At 37.8% G+C, this 16,296-nt stretch overlaps 1 protein-coding gene across 2 annotated transcripts in view; it reads left to right on the forward strand.

Moving 5' to 3' along the window:
• Positions 1-18: 18 nt before the first annotated feature.
• Atg3 (autophagy related 3) overlaps positions 19-16,296 on the forward strand; it is a 29,710-nt gene continuing 13,432 nt past the window's right edge. Inside the window, exons 1-5 of one of the 2 annotated variants that reach the window (NM_026402.3) lie at positions 19-361; positions 3,596-3,637; positions 8,170-8,219; positions 11,056-11,126; positions 12,836-12,943. In NM_026402.3, the coding sequence (NP_080678.1) occupies positions 290-361; positions 3,596-3,637; positions 8,170-8,219; positions 11,056-11,126; positions 12,836-12,943 (343 nt within the window). In that variant the 5' untranslated portion in view covers positions 19-289. The remainder of the gene's footprint in view (positions 362-3,595; positions 3,638-8,169; positions 8,220-11,055; positions 11,127-12,835; positions 12,944-16,296) is intronic. The other variant, NM_001356366.1, reaches the window with a different exon arrangement.

Raw genomic sequence — 16,296 nt, forward strand, 5'->3', positions numbered from 1 at the left:
GGGGAAGCCGGAAGGGGTGTTCAGTGGAGCTCCGGGGAAGAGAGACAGCTTGGAGAAGGCCGGGGGCTGCGCGCGCACCCGCCTCTCGCTCAGCCGGCTTGGGCCCTCTGCGGTGGCGGCCAGGTGACAGCTGGGCCGGGCCTCCGCGTGTCGCCGCCCCTCCCCCCCGGCCGGGCCGGTGCCGCTGCGAGGTTCGATGCCAGTCGGGCACGTCCGGGGCAGTTTTTGACTCCCCTGTGGCCCGGATTGCGACAGTCCCTCCGTGCCCTATCGCTGCTCCAGCCCCAGGATGCAGAATGTGATCAACACGGTGAAGGGAAAGGCTCTGGAAGTGGCCGAGTACCTGACCCCGGTCCTCAAGGTAAGCGGGGAGGGTCTGGCTTGCTCTGCCCTGGTTGCCCAAGTCCCGGTCCCCAGCGTGGACGGGGTGTAGAAGGTGGAGGGGCGAGTCGCGCGGCCGGGTGCTGCCTCTTGCCTTGGGCTCCTGGGCCAGTCCCAAGGCTTGCTGGCTTCCCCGCTTCCACTAGAGTGAAACTGGGTGCCTGCTGTCTCCACTGATCAGTGCCGCCTTGGAGTGCACGGCTAGGTGGTGCGGAGCAGAGGTACGAACGTTCTGACATCCATAGTCTTTTAAATAGGTAGACTGGGTTAACCTTTGAAAAGATGACAGCTTGGTGGCTAAACAGCATGCCACGTTTCCTTCCAAGTTTCATAGGAAGTTTTGCTTTTCGGGTGATCTAATTCCCAACTTGCTTAGGTTTCAGAGGAACATAGTAAACTGTGACATGTTAGTAACTCTGAGCCGAACTAGAGCGAAACTTGACGTTTCTCAAGCCTTTAAGGTAGCCGTAAGTGATTATTAATCTTGGACTTGAGTGATCCTACAGCAACAGTTCAGCACAGCCGATTGTATATTGTATAGATTGGAAACACTATTGACATTTTTAGGTGAAAGTTGTGATAGGTTAGCTGTTAGCACAGATTGGATTACTTGCTTTCAAAAGTAAAATTTCAGGGCTTCATTCAGAGCTTTCTTACACCTTCTAGGCTACATACGGTAACTTGATTTTGCTTTGTAAAAAGCAAGCAGTAAAAGAGAAACAGATAATTTTGCGTAGTTTTTGTTCTGTACTTAGCTTTCAGTTAGAATTTTACCAATCTTAGTGCAGGGGTGAAATCTGCTGATGGGCAGAGTAGGCTGTTCGATCTTTCCTTGGCAAGGGGGGAATGCTTTCCAATAATTATTACCAAAATACTTTTGGGCCAGGCGTTGGGGTTGCACACCTTTAATCCCAGCACTTGAGAGGTAGAGGCAGGCGGATTTCTGAGTTCAAGGCCAGCCTGGTCTACAGAGTGAGTTCCAGGACAGCCAGTGCTACACAGAGAAACCCTGTCTCGAAAAATACCAAAAAATAAAGTAAAATAAAATAAAATACTTTTGAAAAAAATACATTTTTGGATCAAGTTTGAAGAATCTGGAACAATTGCGAATGTTTCTTTTATATGTATACAGTGACAGTCATTTTAGTTAAGATTTACTCTTTTACTTAAGAATTGGAAAATAATTTCTACATTGACATCAAATGCTTCTTTTGTATGTTATACTTCCAGAATATTGTATCTGTGTAGATTCACAGTGTTTTAATAATGTACCATCAATTTAACTTTTAGTCTGAGGGAGAGATGAGCAAAACACTTCTCAATTAAATATAACATGGCTATCTTGTATAGCACTTGCATTTTGTTGAACTTGTAGAATAGTTCTCGAGGAATCAAAAATACATACACACACACACACACACACACACACACACACACACACACACACACACACACACACACACACTGTGTAGACTTAGTTGGTTTGGACCGCACTGTGTAGCTCAGACTAACCTTGAATTCTTAGAGATCCACCTTCCTCTGCCTCCCAAGTTCTGAGGTTAAAGTGTTTTGCCGACCTGCCTGGAGGCAATGTGTAGCATATGTTTTTAGTATAAAAGAGAATTAATGGCCCCTCCTTGTGACTCCTGTCACTCCTGTAAAGAGAATCCTTATAGATGAGGGAAGGGAAAGAGAAAAAGAGAGATAATCCAGAAAGAAATGATGCTTTGTTAGGAAGTGAAGGTTTAGAGATGGCTTTGTTTAGATGGCAGCTGTGTAGTAAAGCCGAAATCCTTAGAGTGATCTTGAAGGGTCTCTGGTCACTACAAGTCCCAGTCTCCTCTAACTTGTGAGTACTGTGGCGTAGCCTCCCTCCTTAGTACACAATCAAGCAGACTTTGCTTCTATAATTTTTCTTTCTCCCTTAGCCAGCAATCCTTTTACTCCAAACAGCCTTATGGTTTTAGTCTTTTTTCTATCCTTTATTTATTTATAATATATTTTGTTCTTATTTCTTGAGAATTTCATAGATGTGTACATTGTATTTTGGTTATATCCATCTCTACCTCCCCACCTCCAATTTCTTCCAGATCACCCCCAGCATATACCTCTGCCAACTTAGTGTTTTCTTTTTAATTCTCTGAGCACAGTCACTGCTGCCTAGGTGTGTGTGGGCATAGGGTCACCCATTGGAGAGTGGACAACCTACCAAAGACCACAACTTGAAGAAAAGAGACTTATCTTCTCCTAGAGAAACTGCTAGAGGCTGGGAGGACTGCTTTCAAAGTATCAGTCTTTGAAAGAGACTGATACACTCAAACTCAGAGTGCCAGTCATTCACTACCTGAACAAGATCAAGCCAATCAAAATTCCATTGGGTTCTGGAGGTGCTAAGTTGGACCCTTAGCCGAGGAGTTATTTTAATACCACCTCTCCCCTACCTAGTTTTTTTTCCTCTTCATGCTATAAAGATCAGTTTGATTTATTTTTCAGGCATGTAGCACATTGTCTCAAATTGTACTGTCATATAATGGTAAATATTTGTTGAATAAATAATATTCACAAATGGATGTCTTATGTTGTAGACTATACCACAAAAATCTTGTAAGTAAAATTGTGGAACAAAAATTAGTTAATAGCATTGTTGCTTCAGAGGAGAAAATACTGTTAAAAGTTTAATGAAGCTGGTGGTAGTGACACAGTGCCTAGAATGTTCTGGAGCCTGAGGCTGGAAGCTTTTGAGTTACACACCAGCTTGGCCTCAGTAACAAAACCCAATCTAGAAGAAAATAAATCAAAACAAAAGAAGAAAGTTATGATGGGGATGAGAATAATAGAAAATATGAAGTACTAAATGATTTCTTCTGCTGGCTTCTAATATATCCGTTTATTTAATCATTGTCTGAGATAGAGTGCTGCAGAATGACTTGTTCCTCAACAAGGGCCACTCTGATCTAAATCTTGGCATGCTTTTTAAAAACTGTACTGATTAAATTATACTGCAAGTGATTTCTTGTAATTCATCTACAGTATACCTGTTTGTCTCTGTTAGCAAGGACTAGTGTTATTATACACAGTATATTTAGGTTTAGTGTTTTGTTAGTTTCATATTCATATTCTTCATTGTCCGGGAGGGGCAAATATTTGTCCCTAAGACATTTTTTAGTTGAATGTGAACATGGTCTAATACTTTTATTCTTTCTGCCCTCTTTAGGAATCAAAATTTAAGGAAACGGGTGTAATCACCCCAGAAGAGGTGAGTGTTGAAGATACCCTAAAGCCTTTATATTTCTACAATTATTTTAGACTAGTGCCTTTTCTTCCTTGTTAGAAAACATCTTGATTTTCTTTTTTTTTTTTTTTTTTTTTTAGTAAATTACATTTAGGTAACTATAATAATTAGGTTAAGAGAATTCCTACTTCCCTTAGCAGATGATATAGAACATCTTTTCATTTTTCTGCTTCTCATATTTCTCCGTAGTTGAACTCTTTGTGGAAGTGACAGTGGGAAAAGGGAGATGAAAAGATAGTTGTGTTTACTTATCTTTTATTGCTGCGAGGATGTGCCCTGGCTCTGGCATTTGCTGTCTTGGCTCTGTTTAGACCAAATGTATATTTTATGATATTGTGTTAAAACTTTGATAGTGATTTTTCTCCTATCATTTAGCTTAATTTTACATAGTTGACACTGAGTATTTTACCATGTTTTCACTTTGTCTGCTAAACAGATTGTGTTGACAGTTAAGTGCTGTTAGAGCTATGAAGAGTTTACCTGCTCCCTGTACTTTTTAAACTTTTCAGATAGAGCAACATTTTGAATGTCACTTCATTTTATTTGCTCAACAAGTTTGTGTTGTTATCTCATTCATTTAGATAGTTCACCCCCAGACAGATTTATTCCAGGGGATAAATTTTATGAATGAACACTTGCTTACTTGCTCTTAATAAAAGCAACAGATTTATTTAAAATTGATCTTCGGTTTTATTATAATTCATTAGCAGTAGAATCATATTCCTTGTTTTGATAGAAACATAAAATGAGCTTTTTTTCCCCCTTCTCTTTCTTCCACCACCTCTCTCTCTCCCCCCGCCCCTTTCTCTCTTTCTCTTTTCTTCACCTCCTCTCTTTCTTCTGCCACCTTTTCTCTCCCAATAAAACCTCTTCCACGTGGAAAAAAAAAGAAACATAAAATGAGCTGTGTTGCATGATGAGGCACTGGGTCTAGCTATAAACTAACTTTAAAGCAGTTTCCAGTTATGGCGCTACTCTCTGCAGTCCAGTTCATTGGAGGCCTAATAATGGCTTGCTGTACTGATTGGACTTGGTTTTTTTATATTTTTAAATTGCCTTTATTCTTAATAAAGAACTGGGGTGTTGTGGAAAGAGCCTAAGGAATGTACTTTTTAGAACCATCTGTCTAATCTCTTACTTTAGCAAATCAGCTATATAGGGCTAGGCATCACGTTTACCCCGCTGTAAAATGAGGGGCTTGGATGGGAAATTCTTTGAAAGCACTTACTTTGCTTTAGATGTCATGATTGTAATCTGTTCAATGCCAATTAAAAGTCAGTTTTGTTCTTAAGGGTCTCATTAATTTTCTTCCTGAACAGGCATTGTTTAGCTGTGGATTTTTAATTACCTGAAATCAAGAGCAAAGATAATCATATGCTATGCTTGCATATTTTGCTTTATCTTTACTGTGTGAATATAACTAATTGTTGGCTGCAGTGCTATAGAATCAATCGGTTTTCAAACAAAAATTCATCCTAACGTGAATAAATTAATGGCCTCATGAAGTATGAATTTTCCCTTAAAAAAAAAAAAGAACTAAGGCAAAATTAGCTTAATTTGATACAAAGCTGTAATGCTAGGCTTAGATAGAACTTAATTAAAGGATTGAACTAAATTAGAATGAGCCTGAGGGAAGACAATGAGAAGGTATGATTTGCTTGGGATAAATACTACACACTGAATTGAGTTGTTAATTTGTTTCTTCTTATTTCTGGGCTCTTACCCACCAGTTTCCAGCTCTCTTTGTCTTCATTGAGAAATGTGGAAATACTCTTGTTTCAAGAGAGGCAGCATGATACTGTATCTGTTGGGTACAAGCAAATGCTGGCATAACTAATTTAAATAGTGATAAACGAATTAAAGGTCAATTGAGGAATAGTGTCTGCTAAAATGCAAATATTGCATGTATCTTGTTGGATCGAGTACTGACCAGTATTGTGTATTGAGAAACACCACAGAAGAATTTCTGCTATGAGAAAGCTACTATAAGCAATTGTTAATTTGACTGTAATAAGTTATTTCACTTGAGTTTTGAAACTAGTAATAATGGCTTTTGCTAATGAGGACAGACATCCACATGTGCTAATTGTTGGTGCAGTTCTGTGGGTTTCTTTTTTCAGTTTTATTTCATAATGTTTTGTTATATTTAAATAGTTACTATCAGGAGACCACTAGATAAAATTAATGTCTTATGATTTGAAGACAATATAATTAAAGAATTTTCATTTTTAATAATCTCTTTGGCTTGCATTTTGTTAATTTGTTACTCTGATGTGTTAAATTTCTGACAACCACACAGCTAAAAAAGCAACACTTGGTTGTGGTAACCCCCAAATGCATTAAATGAAAGAAGAAAAGTTTATGTTTGGAATAAAGTTGCCATATCTTAACTTTGGTGATATATCATCTTAAGTAGGCTATTTTCTGAGTGCTTATACAGCTGAATTTTACTCTGTCAATTGAACATGGACTTTTGGATAGATAGACTTTTTCAAAAGGTATTGAGAATATGAAAAGTCTCCTAATTTTGTGCTGTGTAATAACCCACAAATGATAGAGTTCTAAGTTAAAAGGGAAACTGATAGGCCAGTCTCTCTACAGAGTGAGTTCCAGGACAGCCAGGGATACACAGAACACAAAACAAAATAGAAATAGAGGCAATTGGGAAAGCATTTTCAAATCTTTCCAGTGGTTACAATGTAGCTCTGCTTAGCTGACTCTTGTTTTCTGCATTTAAAGGTAAGCCAGGTTAGTATTCTTCAGCCAGATTACCTTATATTCATGTGAACTAGAACATTTTCAAATATTAAATTGTTTTTCCCTGAGTCTGATTTTTATTTGTGATAAAAAATGAAAGCTGATGTAATGGTCAGCCTGCTCAGAAAGCCCAAGGAATCCATTAGATCTTTCCTTTTTCTCCTCCTCCTCTCCCTCTATACCTCTCCCTCTAAAAATTTTTTGCACGGGTCTCATGTATCCCAGGCCAATCTGGAATGTACCGGGTGGCTGACAAGGCCCTTGAACTCTTTGGTCCTCCTGCTTCCACCTCAGAAGTACTGGGATTACATGTGTGTGCCACCAGGTTTGCTGCTGGAAAGCCAACCTGGACCCCAGATCTGATTTTGCAGATGCTTTCTTAGTTAGTTATAACTTAAGTTTCTTCCCCCCCCCATCTCATGTTGTTTGTTACTATAGTATAATTGTTTTTTTTAAGATTTATTTATTTTATGTATATATAAGTATACTGTAGCTGTCTTCACACACACCAGAAGAGGGCATCAGGTCCCATTCATTACAGATGGTTTTGAGCCACCATGTGGTTGCTGGGAATTGAACTCAGGACCTCTGGAAGAGCAGTCAGTGCTCTTAACCGCTGAGCCATCTCTCAAGCCCCCATAATTTTTTTTTAATGAGTCCTTCTAAGAATATAATAAAGCTCTCTTTCAATATTGGTCCAGGGCTGGGGGAGACATAGAATGCTTGTTTAATATGCCCCAGGGTTGATACCACAAAAAAAAAAAAAAGGTTTCTTAAAAAATAGAGGGCTAAAGAGGTGCCTCAGTGTTAAAAGATCACTAGATATTGCAGAAAACCTGAGTGTGGTTTCCAGCAACCACATGATGGCACACAACCATCAGTTAACTTCAGTTCCAGGGGACCTCATGTCTTTTTCTGACCCCCATGGACACCAGGAATGCAAAGACATGCATATGCAGGCAAAGCAGGATGTGCCTAGTCCTGAAGTGACTTGATGTGCCAGGGTGGGTTGGTCCCCAGGGGTCCTCCCCCTTCTCAGAGGAGAAGGGAATGGGATGTGGGAGGAGGGACTGTGTGAGAGGGGGAGTAAAGTGATAAGAGATCTGGATGTAAAGGGAATAAATAAATAAATTAATGGAAAGAGCTAAGAAATAACACAGGAGGAAGAAGAAACCTCCACTGTAATGAAATAGGTTGACATTAGACCTATATCTGTATCTTTAAACTTCTTCCTTGAGTTTCCAGTCCTTAACAGGACTCTATTGAATTGCAAGATAGATTTTGACACTTGATGTTCGTTGCCTTGCCCTCCGGCAATGTCAGGGTTTCAATTTTAAAGTTTGAAACATGATTTGATGATGAAAATTGAATTAAAGATAAGTGTTTGCCTGCCGGTTGTGATGGTGCCTCCCTGGGACACAGAGTCAGCAGATAGACCAATCTCTCTACAAAGTGAGTTCCAGGACAGCCAGGGATACACAGAACACAAAACAAAATGATAGCAGTGTTTTTTTTCTTCCAAAATTGAGGTTTTTATAGGTGCTAAACAAAACTTTTTTAAGTTAACTAATTGTAATTCTTCAGCTTGATAAAGCAGGTTTTGGGCTATTTTCATTTTAATTGATTATTGAGTCTCAGAGTTACCCAGGGTGATCAGTTTGGTATTTTGCCATCCTGTATTCAGTGATGTTCAATGTATCTTTTCCGCTTTTTCCATATTCCTTGCAATCCCTGCATAGTTTGTGGCAGCTGGAGATCACTTAGTCCACCACTGTCCAACATGGCAATGGTAAGTATTGTTGAGTGAAAATTGGAACACTGCTGAGCCTTAGGATTACAGGCAGTTTGTAAAGTGGTTAACACATGAAAAGTCGGGAGATGAGCTAGCATAGCCTTCTTCACTAGGTTCTTCTCCTGAAACAGTGAACCCCCAAGGAAAATAAAGGGTGAGGGGTGGGGGAGGGTAGGTGTCATGTATTTTACTTTGTTCTTTTAGCACAAAGTGTAGACATACTCAAATCCACTTAACTTCCTTTGCTAGTATTTTCTTTGTTTTCCCTAAATCTGATCTGTGATTCTTTTAAAAATATGATTAAGAGTTTAATAAATTTGAACATTTTTGTGATGAATGCAGAGATTTTATGGAGCTTATGTTTTTTAAGATATAATACCTGAACTTTAACATCACAGGTGAATGTCCCGCTTTGGAAATTGTCTGGGACTAGGTCCATAAAGAATTAGAAAGAATTTTTCAATAACATTATTCTTAAATATCAAAGTAATTTAACATAAATATGCTTTACAATGAATGAAAGTTTATTACTTTTTAGTACTAACAAATGGTTTTTTTTCTAAAATCTTATTTCAGTGCTGGCTGACCTGTTGTGTTTGGATAACAGTTGTCTGTACATAATAAGCTAGTTTCATGTGTATGTTGTAGGGATGTTTTAACATGCTGTATCTTCTTGTTAATGATGTTTTTCAGTTATACTTGAAAGATACAGTTCTAATTATTGGATTCTAGGATGACAAGGTTGTAGTTCGTTCCAGTTTTCTTTTTAGCTAAAGAATTTAATCACCTCAATTATTTTAAACCAAAGTTAGAAAATTCTTTCACTTGTGACCCGTTTTAGTTCCTTTCATTTTTGTTTTTAACATGTACCTGAAATAGTTGTCTTTGGTTTTTATCATTTGCTGTGTATCTTATAGGGCATAAATTCTTATGTACCAAGAAATGACAGATTGTCAGCTTCATTTATTTATATGTGCACATGTCTGTATTTTTGCCCTAAAATATAAAAATCCATAGATGCTCTCTGATTTAGTGTGTTCTAAATTTCTTGCTATAATTAGTTCCTGGTGTGTATTTATACACATTAGAAATAAGGTAACACTTATTTGAACCAAATAACTTATTTGCCTTTTCTTTACTATGATAGACCCATATTTCTTTATTAAAGGTCTTTTGTTGTTTTTGCCTTAAATTACCCAGGTAGTTAAGGTGTTGCAAGTTTAGCACAGTGAGGAGGAGCTGTGTATAAATAGGCAGTATCTTTTAACAGGTATTCGTAGTTAAGATTACTGTAGTTAGACTTTTAAAAAACTACTCTGTGTGTGTGTGTGTGTGTGTGTGTGTGCGCGCGCGCGCGCGCGCGTGCGCGCACAGCATGCTAGAGCATGCATGTGGCAGTCACAGGATAATATGTGGGGTCATTTCCCTCCTTCTGCCTCATGGATGCCAAAGATTGAGCTCAGGTGGTTGCAGCACCCTTAGCCACTGAGATAAACCTCGCCAGCTTCACTTTTATAAATTGTGATTGTTGAAATAATTAAACTGTAACTGAGAACCCAGTTATACTCCATGCCAGAGCCTACACTTTTGTCTGAATTGCTGGGACCAAGGAATATTTATTTTAAAGTAGTCCCATAAGCAAATATTTACATAAGTAGTCCCAGAAGCAAATATTTACATGCTAATATGTTTGTGTACATAAGCCATCGTGGTCCTGACTCTCCTTCCCTTACAACTTAGGCACTGGTGTTGAATCTGATAGCTGAGCTTATTGAAAGATGATCATAAGGTTTATAAATAATATTCCTGGCTTTATCTTATTCTCAATTCTGTGGGGTTTAAATTGAAGAATCTTGAAAAGGCAATGTAGCTTACAAGTCTTGTGTTGATACTTGCGAAGGCACCACATGCCAGCTCTGTCCTGGCCAAGTCTAGTAGATGGTGCACAGAAGACAGAGAGGGGTTCAGAGCACTCAGAATCACTAGTTGCTCCTGACTCATAGTAGAAGTGCTTGAAGAAGAACCTACAGTCACTTGACTTGATCCCAGCTCTTCCAGCCTCTTTTACTGATTGTGAGCACTCTGACCCTTTTCAACTTCAGTTTTGTTATTTATAAGATGGGAATAGTAGTGATAGTAACATTTTAAAGAATGTATTGATAATTAATAGCTCATGTTGGAGCTGGAGGTCCTGTAGTTACATGCTATAACAGGATTTTGTTTGTATTAAGCATTATTTTCAGTACTACCATCTTTGATTCAATACCTTTTATCTTTTAGTTTCAATTTTAGACATAGTAGGGAGAGGGATATTATTATTTTATTTTAAGTTTTTAGTGTATAGTCATTGTACAAAGTGATAGGTTTTATCACTACGCCCTTCCTTACCTTCCCCAACTCATTCCCACTTCTAGGGCATAAGGGATCTTGCTGATTGTCTACGTTGTATGTAATAGCATACGGCTTTTTCCATCCCCATCCCTTACCCTTATCTCAAATGATCAGTACTTTGATATTGACTGTCTGAGAGGTTATATGATGGGATGCATTATGAAAGACCTGCATTTTTTTTTGTTTAGAACCAAGTATAATAGTTTCCTAGTTCTATTATTCTACCATTTAAGCTTAATGTTAAATACAAATTCCTTCTGTCTGCATCTCCCAATATATTTTATATGCTTTTCTGTGCCCTTACTTAATGGCAGACTTGCCTAATAGTGCTAAAACAATTTCCACAGAAGTACATCCTTAATAGATTTTCATGTGATTTTGTCTGTTACACATTTGACTTTTACAACATTTTGTATTTTTGTGTTTTCCACTGTTTTTAAAGGGCTACAGGGGAAGAATTGAAAGTGAAGGCATATCTTCCGACAGACAAACAATTTTTGGTAACCAAAAATGGTAAGAATTATATCACTGTATTCATTAGTAAATTTTGCATAGTATACATATGTTTTTTAAAGATTTATTTATTATATGTAAGTACAGTGTAGTTGTCTTCAGACACTCCAGAAAAGGGAGTCACATCTCATTACAGATGGTTGTGAGCCACCATGTGGTTGCTGGGAATTGAACTCAGGACCTTCAGAAGAGCAGTCAGTGCTCTTAACTGCTCTCTCCAGCCTTGCATAGTATACTGAAATAACAAAATCCCATTTATAGTTATTGATTCTAATATGTGTCTGAAGTTAGGCTTCTTGCAGATGAAAATATGAAAATGTCATGAAGAGTTGGGTTTTTTATCCCAGTAATGTTTTCTGATTTTTATCTCTTCCTTTTTAGTTCTTTTTATCAAAAAGATCTAATTGTCATGGTATGGAAGAAGTCCTCAGGAAAACTTAGATTCCTCTTAATAGTTTTTTCTAAGTTGATTTCATAATCACAATATACTTAGCTGTTTGTCTTTAATGTTTAGATGTGAACTTTCATGGAACATGAAATTGATTTCACTTGTGACATATAAAATCTTAAGATTAAAGATTTTATTATCCACTGTGCCATCAAAAGTTTACCCACAGGCACAACTCTTTTAAAATAGAAGTCATCATATTTATGAAGTTAATTTGTAAAACATCAGAAGATTGTGATGGTCTTAAAATAACCATGTAACAATATATAGACTTCTATTGTATTTTAACCTAAACTTGGAAGGCAGATAATATGTAACGCGTAGCAGTTTTGCAGGCACATGCCTGTGTGCATTTTCTTGCATATGGGGATGAAAGAATGCTATCTGGACTGCATGGTAAGTGCAAGGCTAGCCTGAGCTATATAAGGAGACCTAAGGAGATCACATAGTCTCCTTCAGTTCCAGTGATCATATTCCAGTTCAATTTCAGTGGTTAAAAAGGCAGAATGCTGGCTCTTACTCGGCTCAAAGCCCTGTGTTTGATGCACAGTACCAAAAACACAAGCAAAAAATCCAGACGTTCTTCCTATGCTGTATATATTTTTAAGGTTGATAATTTATATCCTGGTTGTTTAATCAGGAAATTAATGATGATGTCTTGAGCATAATGTTTATACCACATGTTATCGATAATTATAGGTTTATGAAATAATAGTACTCATTAATTAATACATCTATATAAACATTTGGCACCTTTATTAAAGTAAAATTTAGCAGGTTATTGAATTTTAATCTGTTTATCCTTGGTAAATAATTGGAACTTAAATATGAAATTCACTTTAACCGTTACTTTAGCCTTGCATTCCAGAGGTCACCTTTACCACCTTTCAGTGTGACAGGTGGTGTTTGCTATTCTGAGACTAGAGCCGTTAGTGTGAAATATTATTCATTAGCTTGGAACTGAGCACCATCATCTGGCTTCAGCCAGCTGTTCCTCACAGATCATGGTAAAGGAAGACAGACATGCTCACACCAGAGCCTTTTTACTTGTCTTCTGATACAGCAGACTGGGGAAGGATTAATGGGGCTAGATAATGATGTGTCTGTGGGCTGAGTGTAACTCTGAAAATATCAGTCTCATTGGGAGGGAAAGGTTTACTTAATACTGAGTTTTTTTCTTTTTAAGATAGACGACTTCTCTTTCTAATGGATTTATTATTAGTGGGTTATATATTAGTAATTTGTTTGTTTGTTTTAACAGTTCCATGCTACAAGCGGTGTAAACAGATGGAGTATTCGGATGAATTGGAAGCTATCATTGAAGAAGATGATGGTGATGGGGGATGGGTAGATACATATCACAACACAGGTGAGACGTGTACAGAATAGCACGTATTTAGTTTAAACTATTTTAAAGTTTTTCACAATCTTTTTATAACAGGCTTGATTTAAAATTTAAAAAAGGATACATAAGTTACAATTTTGTCCCCAAAGTCAAAAAAGAAAAGGTAGCGTCTGCTGCTTCAGTTACAGTGGGAAATAGTCACTTATTTTCATTATTTCTAAATAGAAGAGAAAATAAATCTATACAAAGTACTGACGGCACATGCATTTGCTCTGAATCTCTTGTGCTAAAGTCTAGAAGAGGTAGGCTCAGCATCCGTCATTCTTCGTCTGTCCATGTTGTCATGCTTCCCTCACCTCCAGCCCCCGTCCTTCAGAGAATTTTCAATACTCTTCATTAGTTTTCTCAAGGTTGGAAGATAAAGGTAGCATGTTGGTAGTAAATTACCTGGTGACTGACTAAAATGATTATTTATAGTGTAGTTTCTCTGAAAAGCTGGAAAGATATTGTATTTTCTAGTTGTATTTTATTTTAGAAACACTATCCTAAACTTTGAACCTACATATAGGGTCCTAATGCACAGAGCTAAGTAGGTGTTAGTATGCTTGACTGGCAAAAGTCTACAAAATGTTGACTGCTAAAAAATGTTTACTTAAAGATACAGAACAAGTAGCACCATTTTTTCCTCTGTGGGAAATAGCAGTAGTATTGCTTTTCAGTTTATTAAATGCATGTAATTAATTCTTATCTTTATTAGAGATACTTAAAGAATTAAAACTTTGAACTGTGTCTCAGGATAAGGCAGTACTCCCAACTCCCAATAAGTGCCTTGCTTCACCTCATCCAGGTTTCATTGTTGTTTTTTCCTATTAATTAGCCTCTGTATTGGTCAGTTCTTTAGAGGTGCAGAACCAATAGGGGTGTGCTGGAAGGATAGGTATGACAGGAGAAATGGAGCTTTCTGTCACGCTAGAGGAAAACCACAGGACATAGAAATGGATTTATTTACAGTTGTGACTAGACCTGAAATAGAAAAGATCTCTTCCTTCTCTTCAGTGATGCTATGATTTTACAGAAAAGATGAGACAAAGTTCAGGAAATGTAATGTAGATTTAGCTAGGACATAAATTGTCAGGCCTAAGTGAATACTCTCCCTCTTCCTCTATAGCCAGGACTTACATCCTACTCTCTCCCAGGATAGGATCTCTTGTGGAAATTTTAATTCTCCAGTGCTCATTCTTTGAGGATCACTGCTACACTGTAATATAAGTAGATATAATATATTTTAAGGAATTGGTTTATATGACAGTTGAACTTTGCAGAGCATGCCCCAACAGGCTGGAGCACCAAGGAGCGGTTGATACTGTGGGCAGTTCTTTAGTGGCTTTCATTTTCTTTTCTCTCCTTTACTTGATTGGATGCAATTTACCTACTTTTTGAAAGATGATTTGCTTTATTTAATACTGGTTTTAATATTTATTCAAAGTCTCTTAAAAAGTACCTCCACTGCAACCTTTGGACTAGTTTTTGACGAGCTAGCTAGCTAACCCAACACTAACCAGATTGACAGAATAGAACATCACAAGTCTGGAGTGTGACTATTTATAAACATTTGAGCTTTCTTTTGCTTTGTCAGGTGTGCTATACTTTTAAAATTAAGAATATTTTAAAAATTATCTTTTTGACAATTTTACATATATGTCTAGTATACCCTGTTCATATCCTTGGTTACCCCTCTCACTTTATGTCCTTTTTAAAAAGTTCTCATGTCCTTATTGTTTTTATGTGTATGATGTCTTATCAATATGTATGTTTGCATTGTGTGCACACAGTGGAGTGCCTGGGGAGGCCAGAAGAAAGAGTATAGGATTTCCTAAAACAGGAGTTAGAAACAGTTCTTATTTACCACGTGTGCTGGGAACCTAACCTCCATCCTCTGGAAGAGCTATCAGTGCACTTAACCTCTAAGCAGCCCCTCCTTTGTTTTCTTTTTAAATGATTTCACTGAGTTGAATTAATGTAGGCTACATGTACATGGATGTGGGACCAACCGCCAGAGCTTGGGCAATCCACCAGTGGTGCCTGCCTGCAAAACAAACACAAATCTTTATCTACCTCCCTGAGCAGCCATCAACACCAGTGGTACTCACTTGGGGTGGAACCTCATGAGTACCTTCCCCATCCATGATGTGAGCTTAATTGGCTTAAATCTTATGTAGGTCTTGTGCAGATAAGCAGAGAGTTGCTGTGAGATCATGAGTACATTGTCCATGTCAGAATACAGCACCCCTCAGCATTCCTTCCCAACCCACCAGCTTCTCCTTTCTTTCTACCACTTCCTCCCTGAAGTTCCCTAAGCCTTGGGGATAAAGAGTCATACTGAGGGCTGAGCAGCTACCTAGTAGTCACTTAGTCTTAGCCCTTTGACCATCAGGAATCTCTGCATGACTGCTTCCCACTGCAGAGAGAGGCTTCTCCAGCTAGTGCCTGGGGGTTGGTGTAATGGGATGCTACTACATTATTATATTTTGGCAGGTTGATGAGGTTTCTTTTTATGTTCAGTAAATAATTCTGTATTTTTAGTTTGATTGGATAGATTTGGGTTTTACCGTCTTGATTGATCATATCTATTGTAGGATGATAGCCAAACTGCTATGAAATAAAGACTTGTAATGCTGGTCTTTGGAGGGTGCCATCTTCCATTTGTGAAGGTGAGCTCATAATCCTTTGGTTTAGGACTGTTAAAGGCATGCCAACTTTAGAGTAAGAAAATACGCTGCATTTATTGGGAGCTAAATGCATTTTGAATTTAGGACTTTAAATCTGTTGTAACATTAGGTACTGAGTCTCCCATCCTGGTTAAACTGTCCTTTTGAGAACTGATAGGTGCCTGGGATTGAATTGTTATGCAGGACTCTGGTGTAGTGCTGCTGCTTATCTGCACTGTACCTTTCTGTGACAAGGGACTTCTGAGGATGTACCGCTGAGTAATACACTTAAAATAGTTAGCCAAAGTCTGACTGTCAACTTCATTCTTCATAGGGAGAAACTGTTACTCTCTTTTACAGATGGAATTATATGGATAAAATGTAGACATACTTGGTGAAGTAAAAGGTCTGTACGAGTGTGGTATGGTCTTACTACATTCAGATGGCCAATGTTTTTGAAGCAAATAGTGTGTGTCAACAAAACCAAAACCTAATTTTGATGCAGCTCTAATTAAAGTGTAAACAGAAGTCATATACTCTCTTGATTGTAGTGTGTGTTGTGAAAAAATTCAAATGAAGAATAGAAAATGGACCAAGTCATGGTGATATAGATACGTTGCTAAATTAGAGTTTTTGAGGCATATTTTTGGAGGTACCTTTGGATTATTT

The sequence above is a fragment of the Mus musculus genome, chromosome 16 (genome assembly GCF_000001635.26).
Source record: "Mus musculus strain C57BL/6J chromosome 16, GRCm38.p6 C57BL/6J".
NCBI lineage: Eukaryota > Metazoa > Chordata > Mammalia > Rodentia > Muridae > Mus > Mus musculus.